At 37.4% G+C, this 22,170-nt stretch overlaps 1 protein-coding gene across 5 annotated transcripts in view; it reads left to right on the top strand.

Moving 5' to 3' along the window:
- DNAH5 (dynein axonemal heavy chain 5) overlaps window positions 1–22,170 on the top strand; it is a 162,309-nt gene that overhangs the window by 46,420 nt on the left and 93,719 nt on the right. For all 5 annotated transcript variants that reach the window (XM_039343855.1, XM_039343852.1, XM_039343853.1 and 2 more), the window contains exons 19-35: window positions 157–396; window positions 2,352–2,542; window positions 2,640–2,733; window positions 4,021–4,157; window positions 4,814–5,015; window positions 5,621–5,856; window positions 8,283–8,501; window positions 9,475–9,537; window positions 11,357–11,595; window positions 13,317–13,557; window positions 14,634–14,833; window positions 14,921–15,074; window positions 15,785–15,948; window positions 17,311–17,467; window positions 18,576–18,788; window positions 20,166–20,390; window positions 21,177–21,349. In XM_039343855.1, coding sequence (XP_039199789.1) covers window positions 157–396; window positions 2,352–2,542; window positions 2,640–2,733; window positions 4,021–4,157; window positions 4,814–5,015; window positions 5,621–5,856; window positions 8,283–8,501; window positions 9,475–9,537; window positions 11,357–11,595; window positions 13,317–13,557; window positions 14,634–14,833; window positions 14,921–15,074; window positions 15,785–15,948; window positions 17,311–17,467; window positions 18,576–18,788; window positions 20,166–20,390; window positions 21,177–21,349 — 3,148 coding nt within the window. The remainder of the gene's footprint in view (window positions 1–156; window positions 397–2,351; window positions 2,543–2,639; window positions 2,734–4,020; window positions 4,158–4,813; window positions 5,016–5,620; window positions 5,857–8,282; window positions 8,502–9,474; window positions 9,538–11,356; window positions 11,596–13,316; window positions 13,558–14,633; window positions 14,834–14,920; window positions 15,075–15,784; window positions 15,949–17,310; window positions 17,468–18,575; window positions 18,789–20,165; window positions 20,391–21,176; window positions 21,350–22,170) is intronic.

A 22,170-nucleotide genomic window follows, 5' to 3' on the forward strand; every position in this document is an offset into this window, starting at 1 on the left:
TTTCCTTTGACCATTTAAAACTCAATGCTGATTGTTATATGGAATTGAATTATGGAATTGCATAAGGTTGCATATATCTATTGATAGTACTGATGATTCATTTATTGGTTGATTAGAATTTTGCTGATTTAATTCAGTCGTTATTCCCATCTATAGAAGAAGAAGGTCCACTGGATGTCTTAGCATCCTCACAGACTGCTAGTCAGATTTCAGTAGGATTGTCTTCTCCTTTAACCAAGAAAAAAAAGAAAGAAATGGAGGTGATTGAAGAAGAAGCTCAGGAACTGCTTTCCCATTTCAGTCATCGCAATGTTGATGCCCTTCTGAAAGTTATTCGCAATACTCTGGAGGCCATACGCAAGCAAATCCACGCCTCTTCTGTGATCAGTTTTTTAGGTAATTGCTTTCTTTTCTTAACTTTTTTTCAGCAAAAAAGAGGTTGATTGTTATGAAGAAACCATATATATAGCATGGAGAACACAATTACATTGTGAGTGTGGTGTGAAGGAGTAAGGTGGTGTCAAGGAAGGAGGGTAGTATGAAAAAAGCACATCTCTATAGCACTCCTCCTAATTAGTCTGTTTCTCCATATAGATTACATGGAGTCTTATCCACAAAGTACAATTAAGAAATCAGAAGAACAACTCAAGTTCTGAAATGCCCATGTCACAGCTCTGTGCCACCATTGTAATAATTTGCTGTGATGAAAATGGGAGTACATTACAACTCTGGTTTTGTGCTTCCTGAACATTGGTCTATCAATAATGTGAATGTATCTTTGTTGACAGTCAGTTTAAAAAAATAGAAGAACATTCTAAAAATAGCTTGTTGATGAAATGCAGCGAGATTTACTCCTAAATAGTATACTCAAGGTATAACTCCATTGAACATAATGTTACTGTTTAAGCAGAAATGACATATTATAGACAAAATTGTATTTGAGCTCATTGCTTAATGTCCTATTGCAGCCTAGACACTTTTGTAATGTCAAAATATCCAGGACAGCATCTAAATGATGTCATAGGAAAGTTTTTGTTGCCATATGCTCACCTGCCTATTCAGGGTGAGTGTCTGTGTTAGGCCACTTTCACATGAAACAACAATCTTGAAGGACACCTGGGAGCCAAGCCATGTAAGGAAATATAAATGAAAAACAATACCTTGAATTTTACTCACATGAATTTTAGCCATGTGGAGCCCATAGAGTTTTATAGCTACAGTGGCTCTTGTACGCTAGCATTTAGGCTGTTCCATTTTACACCTCTTTTCAAAGATAATCCCATGTGAAGTATCTTGCAATAATCTAGCCCGGGGGTAGGCAACCTTGGCTCTTTTATGACTCGTGGACTTCAACTCCCAGAATTCCTGAGCCAGCCATGCTGGCTCAGGAATTCTGGGAGTTAAAGTCCACGAGTCATAAAAGAGCCAAGGTTGCCTATCCCTGACCTAGCCTAATGGTGACTAGGACATGATTCACCATTACCAGGGGTCATATTCTAGATAGGGTTGCAGCTGGGCAGAGGCCTCCTGGGCCCTAGCCTCCACTTGGTAATCCAGCAGGAGCTTCAACTCCAGGAAAGTTCCCAAGTTGTAGATTTGGTTGTTCAGATTTATAACCAAGGAAGTCTGAGGGCCAAATAACAACAAAATAATTATTACAACAGACTTAAACTGGTAAAAGGAAATGGAGAAACCAAGTTTGCGATTCCTCTTTCTTTCTGAAGAGAAGTTGGTTGATTCTGCAGAGCAGCATGAAATAAACCTAGGAGGGATAAAAAATGTAGCTTAACACTACTGTTTGCCTTCTTATTTTTATCTCTCTTGGCTTCAGTTCCAATGTTCATGCGATGGAAGATGTCCCAATGCGAATACTATTATTGATCTGAATCCAGCCCACTATATGGGACAAAATGCTGAAAGTTCAAAGCAAGATAGCTTTTTGTTTGTTCTAATGAAAACACATCTTAAAGTATTTATAGTAGAAGGGAATCTGTGAGCAGTGCAGATATATGCAATCTCCAAAGAATACATGTTTCATCAATAAATTGGTGGTCTTTTCATGACTGTATGACCAGCATGGTTCACATGATGTATATTACTTGTGGCCCAAGTACCTTGTGCTTCATTGTGTCAAAGTTTTCAAGGAAGTTATCTTTTAAATTGAACACAATGAACCAAGCTTCCTTGTTTTTTTTTTATTCAGACAAAATCAGTTGGTCTGGTATTGTTTTTTCAGTGTATCTTAACCACAAGCTTTGATGAATTATCTAACCGTTGGCTGTTTGGAAGATGTGGATTTTAGTCTGTATCTTAGTGGATTAATAAGGATTGTGTTTCTCATTTCCATATAGATAGTGAGAATATCTCAAAGCAGAAACAAAATGCTGCGACCATCTTTAAAGCTAGTGTTATCCTTTCTATTCCAAATTTTGCTATAATGCCAACCCTTGAAGAAATTCAGCAAACACTCAACAAAGCTGTCGATTGTATTGTAAGCACCATGAAAGGAGTTGGTCAGTGGAGTAAGGAGAGACTATCAAAGGTATGGGTTTATGTACTTCAAGGAGGTCTAGTGATAAACAGTATGCAGTTTTAGCTATTGAAGTCTAAGGTGGGTTTTTTTTTTTCATTCTGCCCAGAAAAAGTTGTTACAGCGCAAAATGCTTGCTTTACGAAATGAAGGAGGCAGTGATTCTGAAACTGAAATGAAAGACACTGAAGTTGGAAACCAGGGTAATATATTAGTAATTATTTATGTTTCTTGACTTTCCTAAGATTTAAATGCAAAGTCTTTTAAGTGTTATGTATAATTGCATTGATTCAACAATTAATCATGAAACGATGTGATAGTAATAACATACTTTAAGCACATATCTTTAGAATGTGGGAAAGATACTCTCGTCCCATTAATAGTGTCTGTGTGAATGTCAAAGTCAGAGCAGTCTAGATTAATAGATTGAGTTAGCCTCAGAATAAAAAGAAGAGGAAAAAGGTTGTCAAAGTAAAAGGTAAGACAAGAGAGCTGGCAACACAAAACCTTATTTTCATGCATAAAAGGATTAACTTAAAGCAGTAGATACACTAACTTCTAAACAAGTAATTTACTAGTCAAGAGGGAATGTCTACCTTTGCCTGTTGGAATTCCAAAGAGATAGACCAATCTTCCATAATTCTTCCTGTAAACTCTAGACACGTGCCATTTTGGTTTTTTTTTTCTTTTTGCTACTTACTCCATGAAGCTCTTTGAAGCCTATTAGGGTTGCAACATGCCAATCGCTTGCAGAAACTCAATTCATTCTCACAAAAGCAATCTAGAGCCTTTATTTCACTCCTTGCCAATCCACTGTACCAAATGACATTTTCACTGTACACGTTTTCGAAAGGACATATCGAAGCACAATTATAGCTAAGGTGTACAACCCGAGGCTGCAAGATTTTATGTGACCCACAGTAATCTTGGATGTAGGCCCTGTAGAAGCTCCAGGAAAAGAGAGAGAGAGAGGGGAGAGAGAGAGAAGGGAGAGAGAGAGAGAGAGAGAGAGAGAGAGAGAGAGAGAGAGAGAGAGAGAGAGAGAGAGAGAGAGAGAGAGAGACTAATATGTAGTCTAATATGCAAGTGGCCAAGTAAGCAATTCCAACAACCCTGTTAACTTCATCATCAGGATCAGACTTTCCCCAGCTTCAGATACCTACATGGGACCTATCTCAAGGCCAGAGTCCACTTTGGAGCAGATCCAAGCAACCATCAGATGGATGCTTGCTACTGCCCTGGAAGCCATCTAAAGCTTGACCTAGAGATTTCACCTTGAATTGAAACAATTATGAAGCCAATCCAGTTTTTATTGAGGTCCAGTATATCTTTTGGAGTATCACTCTTTTTTTGCTGCCAAAAGGCAAAATATCATCTCAGCCCCAAAGAAGCTACATATTCCTGATTGATCACATATATGCTTTGATCACATATATGCAGTTTTGGCCTTCTGATGTAGAGTTCCTTGTTTTGTTTTGTTTTTTGTCTAGATGCAGCTTCCGATACAGCCTCTGTGATCTTGCCTTCTCCTATCCAGAAAAAGAACTACTACAAAGCCATCTCAGAGAACAAGGAAATAATTAAATTGGTGTCCGTGCTTAGTACAACAATCAGTTCTACCAAAAGGGTGAGCAAAAGCATAGGAGTGAAAGTTGGAGTTGTCCAGAAAGTGAGAAAGGATCATGAAGCAGGAAACAATGGAAGAGAACAAAGTGGTGGTGAAGGGGTGATGGGTGTACAGAGTGGCAGCAGAAACTGAGAGTGAGAAAAAGCAAAATATTTCAGCAGTACAAAATGGATTAGTCCAGGAAGGCTACCAAAGCAAAACAAAATGGTTTTGTTTTACAAGCTATACAAAGACCAAGTCTGCTTTTGGTGGCAACAAGGGCCTAATGGGAGCATGTCATATTAGAGGTGTTTAATGTACTGAGATAAGGGTCCACCTCCACCTCGTGTGTATCTTGCTCCCTTCTTTGCCATCTTTGTTAATCTTAAGTTAATTTTATTGTTAATATTTTTAAATGTTTTATCTTACTGCTTTTACTTGGCTGTAAGCCTGCTCTAGGTGAGATGAGTGGCATATATTGTACATTTAATAAATATATAAATGAATGAATGAATGAATGAATGAATAAATGATACCCCATGATTTTCCAGATATGAATGAAAACCTTTAATGCCAAAGTTCATGGGGCATTACTGCATGAAGAAATATATATCAAAATTTAGCAGTGGAACTGTTTGTATACAATTGCCTTGTGTTGGTTTTTATCAATGTTTCAGGAAGTTGTTTCAGCTTTGGAGCGTTTCAAATGTTATCATCACATCTGGCAGAGAGAGAAGGAAGAAACCATTGAAAATTTCATCAAAGGAAGCCCTTTGCTGTCTGATTTTGAATCCCAAATCATTTATTACCAAGACTTAGAATTAAAAATTAATTCAGAACCTGAATACATACGTATGGGAACTGTTGCACTATATACTGGTATGGCGATTTCATGTTCATCTAGTAGTAAATTTTATTCAATTTCATTCAGAATGCTTTTCAAAGCAACATTAAGACTGTAGTCCTAAAATAAGGTTGGATAATCTGAAATATCAGTGCCTAAACCTTTCCTTTGTTTTGCCATTATAAGGCAAAAAAGCATTAAAAAAAATCTAGATTAAAGGCCTGAGCTAATTAGCAAGAAAAGAGAAATTTCCAAACTCTTGCACCAACATTTTAAAGAAAAAGAGTATGCTAGCCCCTTTGGAGTATACAGTGTGGACAATTCTACTTTACATCATTCTCCAGACGGGAATTCTCATCTTTTCCCAAATCATTAAGTGCTCTTACCTGCACCAAAAGGTTTATCTAGAAATCCCTTTGGACTCAGTGGAATGTATTTCTACATAGCATTCATCGCATTCATAAAATAAAGCTATAAACCTTTCTGCTTTTGCTGCTTCCCCTGAGGTATACTAAAAAGGTGTTACTATTTTGTCTCTTGTCACCAAATATGTGGAAGAGGGGATAGCAGATTTAATATGTGTTGTATCAGTACTTATAAAACAATCTGGTCCTAACTGAAGCTTCTCCACGTTCTGTAGCGGATTTAAAGTCGGCCCTTACAACTGAAACCAAAGCTTGGATGACTGCATTTGGACGCCACTGTAATAAGAAATACAGGACAGAGATGGAAAACATCTTCACCTTTGTAGAGGAAATCAGCAAGAAACTGAACCGTCAGATTAAAGACCTGGATGACATAAGAATAGCCATGGCTGCTCTGAAAGAGATTCGAGAACAACAAATCCCCATAGACTTCCAAGTGGGACCAATTGAGGTAACTGGGAAGGGAACTCGGGCCCATTGCTTCTGACATCTGGCACTGAACTCTGCCTTGTGTTAGATTAATGAAAGATGGCAAATTCATTTCTTAGATAGGAAGGCAAGGCAAGATGATGGAGAAGTCTACTCAGAGGCTCATGTTTTCAAAGTTGTCCTATCAACTGCATCTTTGTTTTCACACCAAAACCTTTTTTTTGCTTTCAGCAGCTTTAGTATCTTTTCCTTTCTGCTTCTTCCTTGATGGTGTAATACCTCGCTTTACAGATTTAGCTTCTTAATGGTGTCATTCAAGGAGGAATGGAACTTACTTTGCTTGTCTCTGACTGACTTTCTGCCCAGTGGCTTCCAAAGATAAAGTATGAAAAATCTGCAAACTTTGTTTTTACAGGATAAAGAGAGCGCAGAAGAGATCAGTTCCTCAAAATTGAGGGACAAATGCCCCATAAGTATTGGTTTCCCCTGCCCATCAAGCCTTTTGTCAATCATGTAACACTTTTTCATGAGATAGAGCAGGACTTCACAACTCCTGAAGAGGAAAGGACCCTATACCTTAAAAATAATTGTGGGTCCCAAAGGAATAGCTGGTGCACTGATTCAATAAATGGCTGGTTCAGTGGTTCAAAAACATTTCTTTCTGGGTAAAAGTGGCAGTGTGGCAGTGGATCCTTCCTGGCTTTCATCATTTTTGGTGGCAGTGGATTGGTTATTTTTCAAAAAATGCTGAGGGGCTCCACAAGGCTGTTTGGTGGGCCACATCTTTTGCAGGCCAGAGATGCAGGAAAATGTAAGAAGATAACCAGCTTTAATCATACTAGTGATATAAACTAAAGAGGCCATGCCACTTTTCATTTTCTAAAGCAGCAGTTCTCAACCTTTGTGTGACGGCGACCCCCGTCACACGGACGCGCCGCGCATGCGTGGCGGCGCCCCCATGTGCGATGCGCATGCACGGCAGCCCCCCATGTGCGACGCGCATGCGGGCGCCGCCCCCTGAGGGGGAAAAATGGCGGATTGCGTTGTTTGGCGACCCCCGTAAAATGGTCGTTCGACCACAAATGGGGTCGCGACCCATAGGTTGAGAACCGCTGTTCTAAAGAATAAACAATTTTTTTCATTTTTAAAAATATATATGTAATTCCCCAAGATCCTATCCCCTATTATACATTTCTTTTAAATCTATTGTTGCTTCAACTAATACTACAGGATATGTTGAAATTATTTGAGTTACTCAAATCTGGCCCAATATATATTAACTGAGGGTTAAGATATTAACTTAACCCTCGGAAATATGTAAAGACATGTTAAAGATTTCTGTGTTTCTGCGAGTGATGCTGCTTTGTTGAAAAATAATATCAAATTTGTTTCTAAAAAGCAGCAATTTTCCTAATCACAATACTTTGATTTCTATCTTAATTTAATTTCCATGAACAGCAAAGCTTCTCTGCTTTTCATTTAAAGACACAGCAATCTTATATACAATAGAAGCATGTGTGTGCCTCTCTTTAAATTAACGTACCTGATTCACAGAGAAATAGCTTCATTTTTTCTACTTTCTATTATAATTCAAAACCAAAATAAAAGTTTGCTATTGTATGACTCATTAGGTATTACTCAATAATCTAGCTTTAATTGTATCATAATTTATGCACTAAAAGATCATTATTAGGAAATCTGTTTGGGATATTGTCGTCATCATCAGCCATTTAGTCATGTCCGATCCTTGGCCATACTATGGATCATCACTCTCCATGCCCCTCTGTTTTGCACTGCCCCCCTCAGATGTGCCATGGTCATGTCAGTGTCATCTTTTATAGTGTCCAGCCAGAGGGTGCTAGGGTGGCCCTTTCTCCTTTTTTCTGCTGATCACTCACAGCATTGATTGATTTTAAGAGTGAATCAGCTCTCATGACATGACCAAAGTATGGCAACTTCTGTTTGGCGATCATGTCTCCAAGTGATATTTTTGGTGAGGTTCAGTCTAGGACTTCTTTGTTTGTTATTTTTGCAGTCCATGGGATGTGTAATAGTCGCCTCCAGCACCACAGTTCAAAGGCATCCACCCTTCTCCTATCTGCCTTTCTCAGAGCCACTCCTTTTTTGCAGCCATAAGTAGCAATTGGAAAAAAAAATTGCATTAATTAATCTGCATTTGGTTGTGAATTACTGTAGCTGTAAATATATTTACTTTCAAAAACAAAAAACTAGATAGTAGTATGTAAATGTTGCCTATCCTCTGGTTTAAATGTTATTTAAAGTTCCATGTTGCTGATTTTTAAGGTGGGTTTTGCATAAGCTCAACTCTCTTTTATCTTTATCAGGATCTCTACGGATATTTTTTATTTTGAATCCCCAAATCTATGTTTGGTTAGTATGCCATGTGTAAACTTTAATAATGAAAGATAACAACTGTTGCCTTGGCAGGAATCTTATGCAATGTTAAACAAGTATGAGTTACTGGTGGCAAAGGAGCAGATGGAGAAGGTGGACACTTTGCGGTATGCATGGGAAAAATTGTTGGTCCGAGGAAATGAAGTGCAAAATGAATTAGTGGCTTTGCAGCCCAAATTCAGAGGGGAACTAATCAGCACAGTGGAAGTGTTTGTTGAAGACTGTGATCAATATTACTCGGATTATGACAAGGTACAATACTGCAGTACATTGGGAAAACATAATTTTCGAACTTGTTTCTTTTATCTGAAAATAAGTTGAAAGTTAGACATTTAAAGTAAAGTCTATTCATGGTTAGCTCAGGATAACATTAAAAAACCCCAGCAGAAATAAGGTAAAATTAGCTTACATTTCATTGTAGTTTTTTTAAATGCAGGGTAGTAGTTTATTTTTTTTTAAAGCCATCCCTATCTGGTCTATAGGTGCTTTTCCTTAGTTGGTCAAATATAGAAAGCAGCTAACTCTAAACACATTATTCAAGATGGAAGAGTATATCTTAGTAATAGAATCAATCATCTGACAAGTCTAGCAAATATTTGCAGAGAAATATATATTTATATATTGTATTTTATCCCCAAGTCAGGCTCTGGAAATTTCCCTATTGAGAAGGAGTTCCAGAGTTAGAGTGTTATATGTAGTAAATTTCTCCGATATCTGAAATTTCGAAGAAACCTTAAAATTTTTAAAAGGTTTAATTTAGAGTACAACTAGCTTCACATAAGCATTCTACATTTGGATGATGTGAACTAATTCAACTGAAAAGTCTGCATTTGTATCACCGTGTGATATGGAATAAAGTCACACTTCATTTTAAATGTATGAGGAGATTTCCCAGTATGAAAAGTTTGATTTGAGGTTGCATAAACATTGAATATTTCATTCTATGCCAAAGTCGTAGTTGATCCACAGATCATAAACTATGTTATCTTTCTGCTTAGATTTATATGTTCTTTGCATGTGATGTGAGTATCCTGGAGAAAAATATGACTTGATTGCTTGTTCTGTTGGCAACTTTGAAGTTGGTGATTGCATGTGGAAAAGGAACTATCGCTTTAATTACCATAACCTTAATGATGTAACCATTTTGGAGATGAGAATAAAAGATATACTCTTGAAAGACTTTTAAGTGGATTTTTATTAATATTGCAATCTGTTCCTCTTCCAGAATGGTCCCATGGTAGATGGACTTGAACCTCAAGAAGCTAGTGACAGGCTTATAATTTTCCAGGTATTTCCTCTACCATTTTGCTTATTAAAGTAAATTCTCTTCCCAAACTTATAATCTTGCACTGGACTTCACCTTCCTCCCAGCTAGGATACCTTAGGTTATATCAGATTGCAAAATGGCTAATATAAATAGTTAATGCTTAATGAAAAGCTGCAAGATAGTATCACCCTGATATGTCACTAAATTTGTATCTGACCCAGCAAGAAAAAAATTATATCGTAAAAGTGAATTCTGCAATAGTCAAGGAGCCCTGTTAGACCATAGCAATTCTCTGTTTCTATAGTGACCAAAGTGTTTGTGCTGAAGATACGTGCAGATGCTACAAGTGCTTGTTCTCTGTAGATGTCTATATTGGCATTGGCATTTTGTAATTTGGTTCACCTTACCCGAGACCAATTTCTTTTTCTTTTGTTCTTGGTAGAAGTGACCCAGCTGGGACCAAGGCTGGAGGAACAACCAGGAACAAAAGGCCTTGATTTTTTACAGTTGCTCCTGCTCCTGATTTCTAGAAATAATTGAATTAAATGGTGTCTGCATCACTAATATAAATACAAGAAATTGCTAGCTTATTGTAAATTTCATCCCTTTTTAATGCTCAATTTACAGGGCAGATTTCAGTGCTGACATCTATATTGGTGCCCCTCCTCCACTGTGTTAGGAACAGAGGGTAATTGAAGTTTAGAAAATGAATTATGTCTTTGTGACCCTCTCTCTTCTCTCTCTCTCTCTCTCTCTCTCTCTCTCTCTCTCTCTCTCTCAACCTTCCTCCCTCCCTCTCTCTTTCTCCTTCTCTTTCTCTCTCTCTCATACTTTATAAATAATTCAAGGTGTCAAACATACCTAATAATCCTTCCTCTTCCTGTTTTCCCCACAACAACTCTGAGGTGAGAAGGAGTGACTGGCCCAAGTCATTAAGCCAGCTTTCATGTCTAAGGTGGGACTAGAATTCACAATCTCCTGATTTCTAGCTTGGTGCTAGAAAAGTAAAAATGCTCTGCTCACTCCTAAAACCTGGGAGTGGGGGAGTGCAATTTCCCAGAGGTTGCTTCCTTTTAACAGTATTTTCCAGACTGACCTTCAAGTAGTTACTCCAGAGAAATTTGTAAGAACAAAGTAGTGCCTGCTTTGTCCCAAGTGTTTGGGACAAGATCATTAGTCTGTTGGTATGTTTTCAAATATATGTTGGATTTTTTTATTTTTGAGTTGAAAACAAATCACTGACAAACTGATGTTAGTATTCTCCTTCCATGGATGTCCTGGGAATAGAAACCTTAAATCTATACCCAGGGAGATTTTCAAGGGAACACCTTTTTCAAGGAGACTAAATTGTATGCACATGCAGGTGCCTTTTTAATGCACGGAGCTATATTTTGAACCTGTATTGCATTGTGCTGCATGTCTCCCAAAGTGGTAATGAGAATCATGATAATATTCAAAAATGGAATTTGCAGAGACAGTTTTCAGCAACCATCCTTTGCAGGCAGCAATAATCTAGTTTAGTATATCATCATTGTATGTGTTTATGAGTGCCAGTTTTTAACATAGGGGATGTCAAGATTCTTGGTAGCTGTATTGGTTCTTTTGTTTCTTAACAATTTTCACCTACAAATGGGAATTCAGAGGCTGTACAATAGAGAATGGAAAACCCAACCCACCATGAACTCTATATTTGGCTGTTATCTCTTGAGTTCTTAATTTTCTTTCGTTACTGACTTTTCTGCTTTAGAAAAAAATTAAACCTACTCAAGGTAGTTATTTATGTATTGCTTATGGTTTTGAATATTGGTAAGTATACTCAAACTTTTATTCTACTCTCTAGAACCGATTTGACAACCTTTTCCGGAAATATATCACCTACACGGGAGGTGAAGATCTTTTTGGTTTGCCTGTCACTCAGTACCCTCAACTCCTTGAGATAAAGAAGCAGCTGAACTTGTTGCAAAAGCTTTACAGCCTGTACAACAATGTCATTGATACCGTGAATGGCTACCATGATATCCTCTGGTCAGATGTAAACATTGAGAAGATTAATAATGAACTTCTTGAGTTTCAGAACAGGTGAGGAGATCATAGGAACTGTATGTCTCTATTCAACTGAGCTACTTACTGTGCTCTGTTACTGAGAGTAGGTGGAGGGAACAATTGGTTTCTTTCAGGCTGATGCTAACAATACACTGCTTAAAGCAGACCTCTGAAAAACCAGCAGAAAGAAAATTGAAATTCATTTACTTGTTGGTACTTGATGAAATGTTAATTGATTTTATTTCTTCTGATTAATTTGTCTGCATCTCTAATAAATGCCACTATATTATGACTCTTCTTCTATTGGGAAGTGCATATACCATGGAAATAAATGCACCAATAATGCAGCATTTTTTTTAACAGAACAATAATATGGAAATAAGCTTGATTGTCTTTGTTACTGAATATTCTTTAATATTTAATGCGCAGTGTTATGTCATAGAAGTAAAAACTGAATAATGAAGATGGAGGAGTAATGGATGATTAATATTAGTATTCCTTGGCTACTTTATGGGAGCTTTTCTAATATATCCTTTGGGTTTATTTTAAAACTTTGCAATAATTGTAGGTATAGTCACTATAGTAGAAATGGTGCTTTAAGCTTTCCAGGGTAGGGTGGGGTGTTAATTGATTTTAATAGATGCCTGTTTTATGGTTTTGCAGGTTCAGCTAAATCATAATGTGGTTTGTATGTAGTGCAATTTGAGGGATAAATATCAAAATTGTCAAGGATGATGGACAGAATATAACAACGCAAGACCTGCCTGTTTTGCATGTGCATTTGCATGTTGCCTGCCTTGTGGCTGCTTGCGTGTCGATTTTGATCCCTTCCATTTTGATATCGTTTAATGTGGGGCATAGATTCGACTACTGTGGCTTTTTAAACAAGTTATGTGTATACAGGACCGTTTGTGGTTTAAAAAGCACTTCTTAGTGTAAGATGTGAACTTGGGATATCTTTAGACAATTCCTTTCAAATCCAAAGAAATAAGGCTGTGCTCTCATGTATTTTTCCAGGATGGGGTGGAAATCTGTGGACACAGGATTGCAACTTGCATAATTTGCCTTTGGCAGAAAATTAATGAAATATCTCTGCAGGGCCAGACACTGCCATTCCACTGCTAATCTATATTAATAGATTTTAAAAGTTTAAAAATAAATTATATATTGTCCTGCAAATACTAGAGTGTTGATGGAAGTGTTTAGTATTAGAATTCTGTATATGCTTATCTGGAAAGAAAATTGCTTTGAATTGTGTGAGACTAGTAATAAATACTAGACAACCTGTGACCAGCTGAGTCATTGTATCAGAGACATTTCCTTACCGAATTTCTCAGTGACAGAGCTTCTAAAGTACGTTCTTCACTGGAAAAGTTCTTAAAAATTCAGATGGATATTCAGAGATGCATCTGCCTTGAAAATAGTCCATGTTAAACAGTACAGTACAGTCATATATCAGGAAAAGTTTTGTGACATTTTACATTTTGTCATAAAATGTTTTATAAAATATGCCAAATTTCAGTTCCACAGAAGTCACGGGTTCTGGACTTTGGACACATTCTGCAAGTTAGCCCATTTGAGATTCAAAAATGATTGTCCTACAATGCACCATTTTACCCACTTAAAGTTTACACACAGATAAACAGGAGAGTTTTAGTAGTGTATAGATTCTTAAGATCGTAGTTGTTTTCAAATATTTCTCTCTAGTGGAATGTTACAATTATTTTGAGCATGTCCACTGTATGTGTACCTTGTAGGTGTCGTAAGCTACCTCGAGCATTGAAGGAATGGCAGGCATTTCTGGATCTTAAGAAAACAATTGATGACTTCAATGAATGTTGTCCTTTGCTTGAGTTGATGTCCAATAAAGCCATGATGGCACGTCACTGGAAACGTATCACTGATCTCACTGCCCATAATTTTGATGTTGAAAATGAAACTTTCAAACTCAGAAATATTATGGAAGCACCCTTGCTGAAATACAAAGAAGAGATAGAGGTAGTAGAAAATGATGTGCTTGCATCTTTGATATTGCAATGAATATTTAGTCAATTCTATTCCCAAAGCACACAAGGTTTCTCACTCAACATACTCTGTACAAAACCCCCTCTGAAGATAGCAAATCTGTTATTGCTACACTTGAGACATTACTTTTTTATTTGAGTAAAATCTCCAGATCAAGCTCAACTCTGGTGACTTCGTAGCTATCCCAGCAGTGTGGATGTTGTTTGCCATTGCCATCTCTTGGGATATTTTTAAACTTCTCAGTCTTTCTGATAGCCCTAGTGATCTTTCATCGTAAAACTAATCCAGGTCAGCTCTATTTAAGTTTTAAAGGGTTTGATCAGGTGTTCCTTCCTGCTCTAAGAAACAGCCAAATTTATCTTGATCATTACAAGTCTGAAAAATGAACATCACTGCCTTGGCTCAGGATAAGAATCCAATTTTGCTATAGTAACCTACTGCTGTGGCACAGTGGAGGACTTGGGACTGACAGCTGCAGTATATACTAGTGCATTTAATTGAGAGGGACTTCCCAGGCCTCCAGCTGCAAAACAAGTTCAATTGGTCAATGATATCTTTTATGTTTGGAGAACTCTAATTATTGAACAGTTGCTGCCTTTGTGCTGCTTTTACTCCAGGAATGCATATGGGATTTCCATGCAATCTATGAGAATTTGAATCAAATTTGCAACCCAAATAAATTTCAGCATTATGACTCATCAGGAAATCTTAGACTATTTTTTGGGACCAGTTTGTAGATGTCATAAATTTAGATTGTGATTTGACTATTGCTGAAAGAGATAGATGATTGGCTGATGGTCATCCTTAGGAAGCTATATATTATGTTCATGGGTAGTAAAATACTTTGTTTTGGATTATAGCAAGTGGGTTTATCTGCCTGAATAATCATTCACATTTTATTCAACTTTTTTGTACCCACAGTATGTACTGAAGCAATTCCTTTAACTTTAGCTTGGGAATTTCCATGTATTTGCTAGAGGCTATTGACTGGAAAATATTTTAATAAACTGGATTTAGTTTTTCACATTAACCCTGATTGATTTTGGTAGGACATCTGCATCAGTGCAATGAAGGAGAGGGACATTGAACAGAAGCTCAAACAAGTGATTGCTGAATGGGACAATAAAACATTTACTTTTGCTAACTTCAAAACCCGCGGGGAACTTCTCTTGAGGGGAGACAGCACTTCAGAAATTATTGCAAGTATGGAGGACAGCTTGATGATTCTGGGCTCCCTAATGAGCAATAGGTAATATGTAATATGTAGACCTCTCTTTTTTTTTCTTCAAATGTAGAGATTCATTTGCTCATTTTTGAATATATGCAATTATTGCAGATATAACACACCATTCAAGGCTCAGATACAAAAATGGGTACAATATCTTTCTAATACAACTGATATTATTGAGAACTGGATGATGGTGCAGAATTTGTGGATATATTTAGAAGCTGTGTTTGTTGGTGGAGATATTGCCAAACAGCTTCCTAAGGTAAGAATCCTTGTTCTGTAGATAAATCTGCAAATCTATTAAAGATAACCTGTGCAGCTGCGACATCTGGATGCTGTTGCACTACATCTGTCAGTAGCCCAAACTGGGATGACTGATACTGAAACTGTTCGAAGCTATAGTTTAGAGCAGGGGTCCCCAATCCCGGTCTGCAGACCACTACCAGTTTGTGGCCTATTGGCAACTAGGCTGCACAAGCAGTGGGTGAGTGCAGGAAGCTCCATTTGTGCAAGCTGGCATGTGCGTATGTGTGAAACCATCCCCTCCCCTCTGTTGACACAGCTCCTGGTCCACAGAACCAGAAAGGTTGGGGACCGCTGGTTAGAGGAGTCCCATCTATATTATTATTATTATTATTATTATTATTATTATTATTATTATTATTATTATTATTATTATTTAAAGTTGGAAGGGACCTTGGAGGTCACCTTGTCTAACCTCCTGCTCAGGCAGGAAACCTTACACCATTTCGTACCAATGGCTGTCCAGTCTCTTCGTAAAAACTTCCAGTGTTGGAGCTTATCTTGTGATAAGGCCATTACATTAATAACTCAACAGACATCAAAACATTAGCTTAGTATAGGCAGAAGACAACGAGAAAATAAATATTGCTGACAGAAACCTATCAAATCTTTACATCTATAGAACAAGTATAGTGACTGAAGTGCCACTCATGTTTGTACTTTAAACAGGAAGCCAAGCGTTTCTCTAATATTGACAAATCATGGGTGAAGATAATGACTCGAGCCCATGAAATACCAAATGTTGTCCAGTGCTGTGTTGGAGATGAAACCATGGGACAATTACTGCCTCATTTATTGGAGCAGCTGGAAATGTGTCAAAAGTCTCTAACAGGGTAAGTTCTGCTTATTTAAAAGCTCTTCACTAACATACAATCAATTGTATTAATTAATAGGGGAAATGATATATTTATTGCTTTTTGTTCTAGTATGCATCTAGGTTAAAAATCCTTTTTGTGGGCAAGAGCAGTCGTGAACCTGTTGATATTATTTTGAAATTAAAAACTAAATTACAAAGGAGTTAAGTGGTCCTTACAATATTCATGACAGAGCCTACAATATATGGCTATCTTAACATAGAGTATATAAGCATCTTCGTGAATATTGTGTTAATTCATAATTTGAAAACGTATTTGAATAAGTGTGTAATTGGCTAATAAATTGTCTTTTTCAGGTGAGGGGGCAAAAGGAATAAAAAACTGTTGCTGTGTTTGATAGCTATGTCTCAGATTAATACAACATGGTGTGTATAAGTCTTTTGGGCTAGTCCAGGGGTAGGCAACCTTGGTTCTTTTATGACTTGTGGACTTCAACTCCCAGAATTCCTGAGCCAGCCATGTTGGCTCAGGAATTCTGGGCGTTGAAGTCCACAAGTCATAAAAGAGCCAAGGTTGCCTACCCTGGGCTAGTCATAATCCTGCTTTGCATGGCGTTACTAAGTCACAGCATAGTTAGGCTTGATTTAAGATTTAATCTGTATGTGATTTATGGTTAGAAAAGAGAGTTCAAGATAGTTGACTCATGCTACCTTGTCTTCACTGCTCCCAGCTCTGTTTTAATTGATTCAGATAGAAGACATAAAGGAAATGCTTTATTGCTGTGTTAAGTTTTTAATTTAGCATGAAAGATAGGAATAACACTGACCAATGTGAATTTACTTACGATTACTTTAGCTTAAATTTATCAGAGCTTCCAAAATTTATAAATATTGGGAAGCACATGATCTACTTGTTTCTGTGCTAATGTGGGAATGGGAAAGGATAAGAGAGTTTTTCAATTTCTGCACGTAATGTTAATCTGTGATCCAAAAAAGTCTGTGTTTTCCTTGCTGGACTGGATACACTCATATGGTTGCTGGAATGGATACAGTTGAGACAAGGCAATTAATCACTATTTTCATCATATTTAGTACTTATTCAAGCCATTGTTCTGCATATTTTTGTATTGCTTAACATTTTAATTTAAATATGTCTGAGTGAAGTGAGGTTCATTAGTTCAAACAATATATGAATTAATGGATGGCAGTGACATGATCAAAACATTTAAAATGTCAGCTGCAAGACGAGACTCTGATTATATCATTAATGACGTTTTCTGTAGAGAAGAGCTGAGGAAATCTGACCATTGGAAAATTATGACAAACTTAGTTTAAAGTTTACACCGGTAACCCTATTCCTCTTGGTTTTGTTCTGTTTCAGTTACCTGGAGAAAAAGAGGCTCTCATTTCCTCGCTTCTTCTTTGTGTCAGACCCTGCTCTTCTGGAGATCCTAGGCCAAGCTTCAGACTCTCACACTATACAGGCTCACTTGCTAAATGTTTTTGACAACATCAAAACTGTAAAATTCCATGATAAGGTTTGTGTGATTGTAGTATTTTATTGTTTTGATTATCTACTAAGGGCATGATCATTGCTGCAGATCTGCCAAGCTCTCTTGAACCCTGGTGTTACCTCCAAGAATACAAAGGCACCTCAGTGACCTGTGAAATTATTCATAGTTGATAATCTATCCATCACCTCTCTATTTTTCACCTCATGGTTGAGTTTAGAGTCTTACCTGGAGGGAGGCAATCTGATCACTCCATATGCTCGGCTAAATTAACCCAAATTGCAGAATATTAAGCTGATTGGGACTGGTGAGAATTACATCCTGATCTGTTTGGCTTCATCCATTCCCTGTTTTTTTTGTTTTTTGTTTTTGCTATCTGTTAGCTATTTTTGTTGACTACATTCATGCAATGTAAAAACACAGCAGTATTATCCTATCTGCAGAGGAGCCATTGTCTAGTAGTGCATGAAATCGTCCAATTAATTTGTAGTATTGCCAGCTAAAAAGTTATCAGGTTCTGAAAAGATATTTATCTGCCTCTTTGATGAGTGAATGTCAATCATATTAGAGCAGGGGGTTCCCAACTGGGGGTGCTTGCACCCCCTGGCGGTGCAAAACGATATTCCAGGGGGTGCGAAAACTTGGGTTTTAAAAATTATAGTGTATATGCATAATTTGTTGCCATTATTTTGAACTTTTGTAAAGGGTGCAAGAATATATCAGAAGCATTCTAGGGGCGTGGGGTATAGAAAAGGTTGGGAGCCGCTGTATTAGAGACTATAAATATTAATACATGATGTGAGATATAAAATGGCTGACTTGGTATAGGATTTGTTGTAGGAGCCAGTGGAGATCTGTGATAGAATTGTATGTAATATGTATATTATATAGAATTACTGTAGTTGTTTTAAGTATTAAATAAAAGACAGGGAATGGGGAAGGGAAAATAAATCTTTTCCTTTTATTTTGTATCCCTAATTTAAATCTCCTTTCCCCAAAGTTGCTATTAGTTCCAACAAAGAGCACATATAAAACATTGGTAGTCCTCATATCAGATTCACAATCTAAGTTAAAAAAAAAACATGAAAAACAAACTGTTACTATGAAATGTTCATGCAGTATGTATGATTCACAGGTATATGACCGGATCCTTTCCATTTCCTCCCGGGAAGGTGAGACAATTGAATTGGAAAAGCCCGTTACGGCGGAAGGCAATGTAGAAGTTTGGCTCAATTTACTTTTAAAGGAGTCCCAATCCTCCTTGCACCTTGTGATTCGACAAGCAGCTGCAAATATTCAGGAAGCAGATTTCCAATTAATTGAATTTCTTAATACCTTCCCTGCTCAGGTGAATTATCCCTTTCCTTCTTCTCAGTAGGGGAGGGTGTGATCCATGTTTCCAGGATTGTGATTGCTACAAATGTTAATACAGACAGAAATATCTTTACTATGAATTATTTCTAATAAATACTCCAGTTGGCATTTAGGAGGTCTTATTAAATTTGGTAGAGCTTCAGAATGAGTAGGTATATAATTTGCTAATGTGATTCATCTTTAGCTCTTATCTTGGGTTTGGAATTCTTATGAAATAGTCTTAGTTCCCTGTCTTGAAAAAAATATAGCGTACGCTTTTGGGGATTTCCAACATGTCTAAAAATGCTTAGGTTAAATAATTTATAAGCCTTCCAGTACATGATACTAATAGCTTGTTTGCAATAATGCCAGCTTTCAAAAAAAAAACCAAAACAATCCGAAATAAATAAAAACTGAAATTAAGACCTGGGGAAACTAATCAAGAGCAGAGATAATTCCATTCCTTCCAGATGATAAAAGAATAACAGAATAACAGAGTTGGAAGGGACCTTGGAGGTCTTCTAGTCCAACCCTCTGCTCAGGCAGGAAACCCTATCCTATTTCAGGTAAATGGTTGTCTTCTTAAAAACTTCCAGTGTTGGAGCATTCACAACTTCTGGAGGCAAGTTGTTCCACTGATTAATTGTTCTAACTACCAGGAAATGGTTCTAACTGTCAGGAAAAGAATGTCTTTTATTGTTGAAGAATGAGACCATAAGCACAGCAGAAAAGAAAGGCAATCCTTCGGGTGTAGGTCAACTTAGGGAGCAGAGTATTTGGTATTGAGGGTCTTCTGCACCTTGCATCTGTTCCCCGAAACATCACTTGTAGCAATTACTCTCATCGTTTCAGATTTGCTTTTTGGGTACTACTAATTCTGGAGGCAGAAATGGGAGAACCCTGCTTATAGATTCTTATTATCACTTGATAGTGGGTACCGGTATTCTCCCTGAAATAGTTCATTTGCTTTGCTCTTTGTTGCCTTCCTGTGCTTCTTTTGAGGAAGTACTATTTGATTCCCAGGGTAGCCTAAAATGGCTCATGAGCTGTTCTCATAATGAAGCATTGCTGCAAAACCCTGCATTATTTTATATTCTACAATTCCTTTGACTACCTCAATTAAGGCTTGTGTAAATATTGGAAATGCAGTCACATCTCTTGTCTCTTATGATGTGTGACTTGGCAGATTAGGGGTTTGAGATGGGAGAAGATTATTCAACCTCGTTTCAGTTTTCACGAGTATATAAAACCCCACAGATAAAATTAAATTTTTAAAGTGTAATGACTCATCTATTGGTTGGCTGAATAAAAAAAAGGCTTTGGGAAACTTAACAATTAACACTGTAAACATTAATGTAAATTATTTTTTAAGGTTGGCTTGCTGGGTATTCAAATGATCTGGACACGAGAAGCCGAGGAAGCTTTGACCAATGCAAAATATGACAAAAAAGTGATGCAGAAAACCAATCAGTTTTTCTTAGAACTCTTGAATACCTTGATAGACATGACTACCAAAGATCTGAGTTCTATGGAACGCGTTAAATACGAGACACTGATCACGATTCATGTGCACCAAAGAGACATATTTGATGATCTGGTAAAAAGAAATCTCATTTAAATAACTGCTAGTGAAAGGCTGAATTCTTCTGAATAAGATGTGTCTGTGATATATAAATGTAATCAATACGGTCAGTCATTTTGGACCAAATGTTACTGGGTTTATTAATGTTACAAAGCTTCTTTGACATTGTAATCTAATAGCCTTCTTGATAAGCTGGACAACAGCTACTAATACAATCCCATTTTCCATTGTAAATAATAGTTTTGGGGATTTCCCTATGCACTGAGTCCAGATTACTCTTCTTTTGACCTACTCAGAGCCCGTAGAAAAGGAGACACAATTTTGTGGCTGAGGGTTACTTCAGTCTTATAGATGGACCTCTAATGGAAAGTGACTAGGATTAGAGGAAGATACTGTTTCATGTCTATTTTTTAAAGTTAATTCACCGTTACTTTTCGAAATCTAGTCATGTTGTATTTGCTCTTAGTCATAAAGTAATATGCATTACTCAAATTTAATTCATTACAAATCAAGTTAATCACTTGATTATTCCGTTTTTTTTCAAGGCAGAAGAAAAAGAGCAACAATGGTCAAATCCCATTTGAGGATGGGATCAGTTATAGAGCTTATATCATGTATTTACTGTATGTGCTGAGATTGTTTTATCAGCTTTGTACTCCCATTGCATTCTGTGGTTACCACAAGGATGACCTAACTTTGCATTTGAAAATAGTTGTTTCCAAGTAATAAATAGAAGGCAGGTCTGTACGGTTAGTCCTTACCTTAATATTGAACTATGATAGCGCAATCCTTTGTTTCTAGTGCCGCATGCATATCAAGAGCCCTACAGATTTTGAGTGGCTGAAACAATGCAGATTTTATTTCAAAGATGATGCAGATAAAATGATGGTGAATATCACAGATGTGGCCTTCATATATCAAAATGAATTTCTGGGCTGTACAGACCGACTTGTCATCACACCTCTCACAGACAGGTGAGGAATGCATGAATATTTACAGGTTGAAAAAAGATATGCTGACACTATGCAGTGTTATTTTCCAGTATTGGTTATGGAGAATGTCTCATGAATTTTTAGTGAAGATTCAGTGGGAGATAAGGGAGCCTCAATTGACTCTGGACTTCTCAGGATCAGGAAATAGACTCTATAAGAAATCTAAAATTAAAATTTATTGAGATATGCTATGTTAACAGAATCTTTTAAGTTTGTTTGCTTTTTTCCTTTCATCCTTTTTATACTCAGTAAATCAAGAAAGAGCCAGCTTGAATCTCTTCCTAATTCTGACTTCTTTCCCAGGGCTCAAAGAATCCTCTATCTCCGTTGTTCTCTACAGGAATACAATTAGATTATGCATCATATTAAATTTTACATGGGGGGGGGGAATATTTTTTTTGTCCCTGAAGCAACATACAACATCTAAATCTCATTATGTAATGCAGAGGTCCCCAACCCCTGGCCTATGGACCGGCATTGGTCCGTAGCATGACAGAAACCGGGCCACACAAACAAGAGAAGCCCCATCTGCAGGCTGTAGGCAGCATGTGAAACCACGCCCCCTCCGGTCCATGGAAAAACCTCTCTCTATGGCAGAGGTCCCCAACCTTTTGGGCACCCGGGACCGGTTCTGTGGAGAAAAGTTTTTCTGCAGACCAGAAGGGGTGTGGTTTTGTGTGCTGCCTGCATTCCACAGATGGGGCTTTGCTTCTTTGTGCGGATCGGTTGCTGGCATGCCACAGCCTGGTACCAGTCCATGGCCTGGGGGTTGGGGACCTCTGATGTAATGTACCTCCCCAGTC

The sequence above is a fragment of the Crotalus tigris genome, unplaced genomic scaffold (genome assembly GCF_016545835.1).
Source record: "Crotalus tigris isolate CLP2741 ecotype Arizona unplaced genomic scaffold, ASM1654583v1 scf7180000017878.447376, whole genome shotgun sequence".
Classification (NCBI taxonomy): Eukaryota; Metazoa; Chordata; class Lepidosauria; order Squamata; family Viperidae; genus Crotalus; species Crotalus tigris.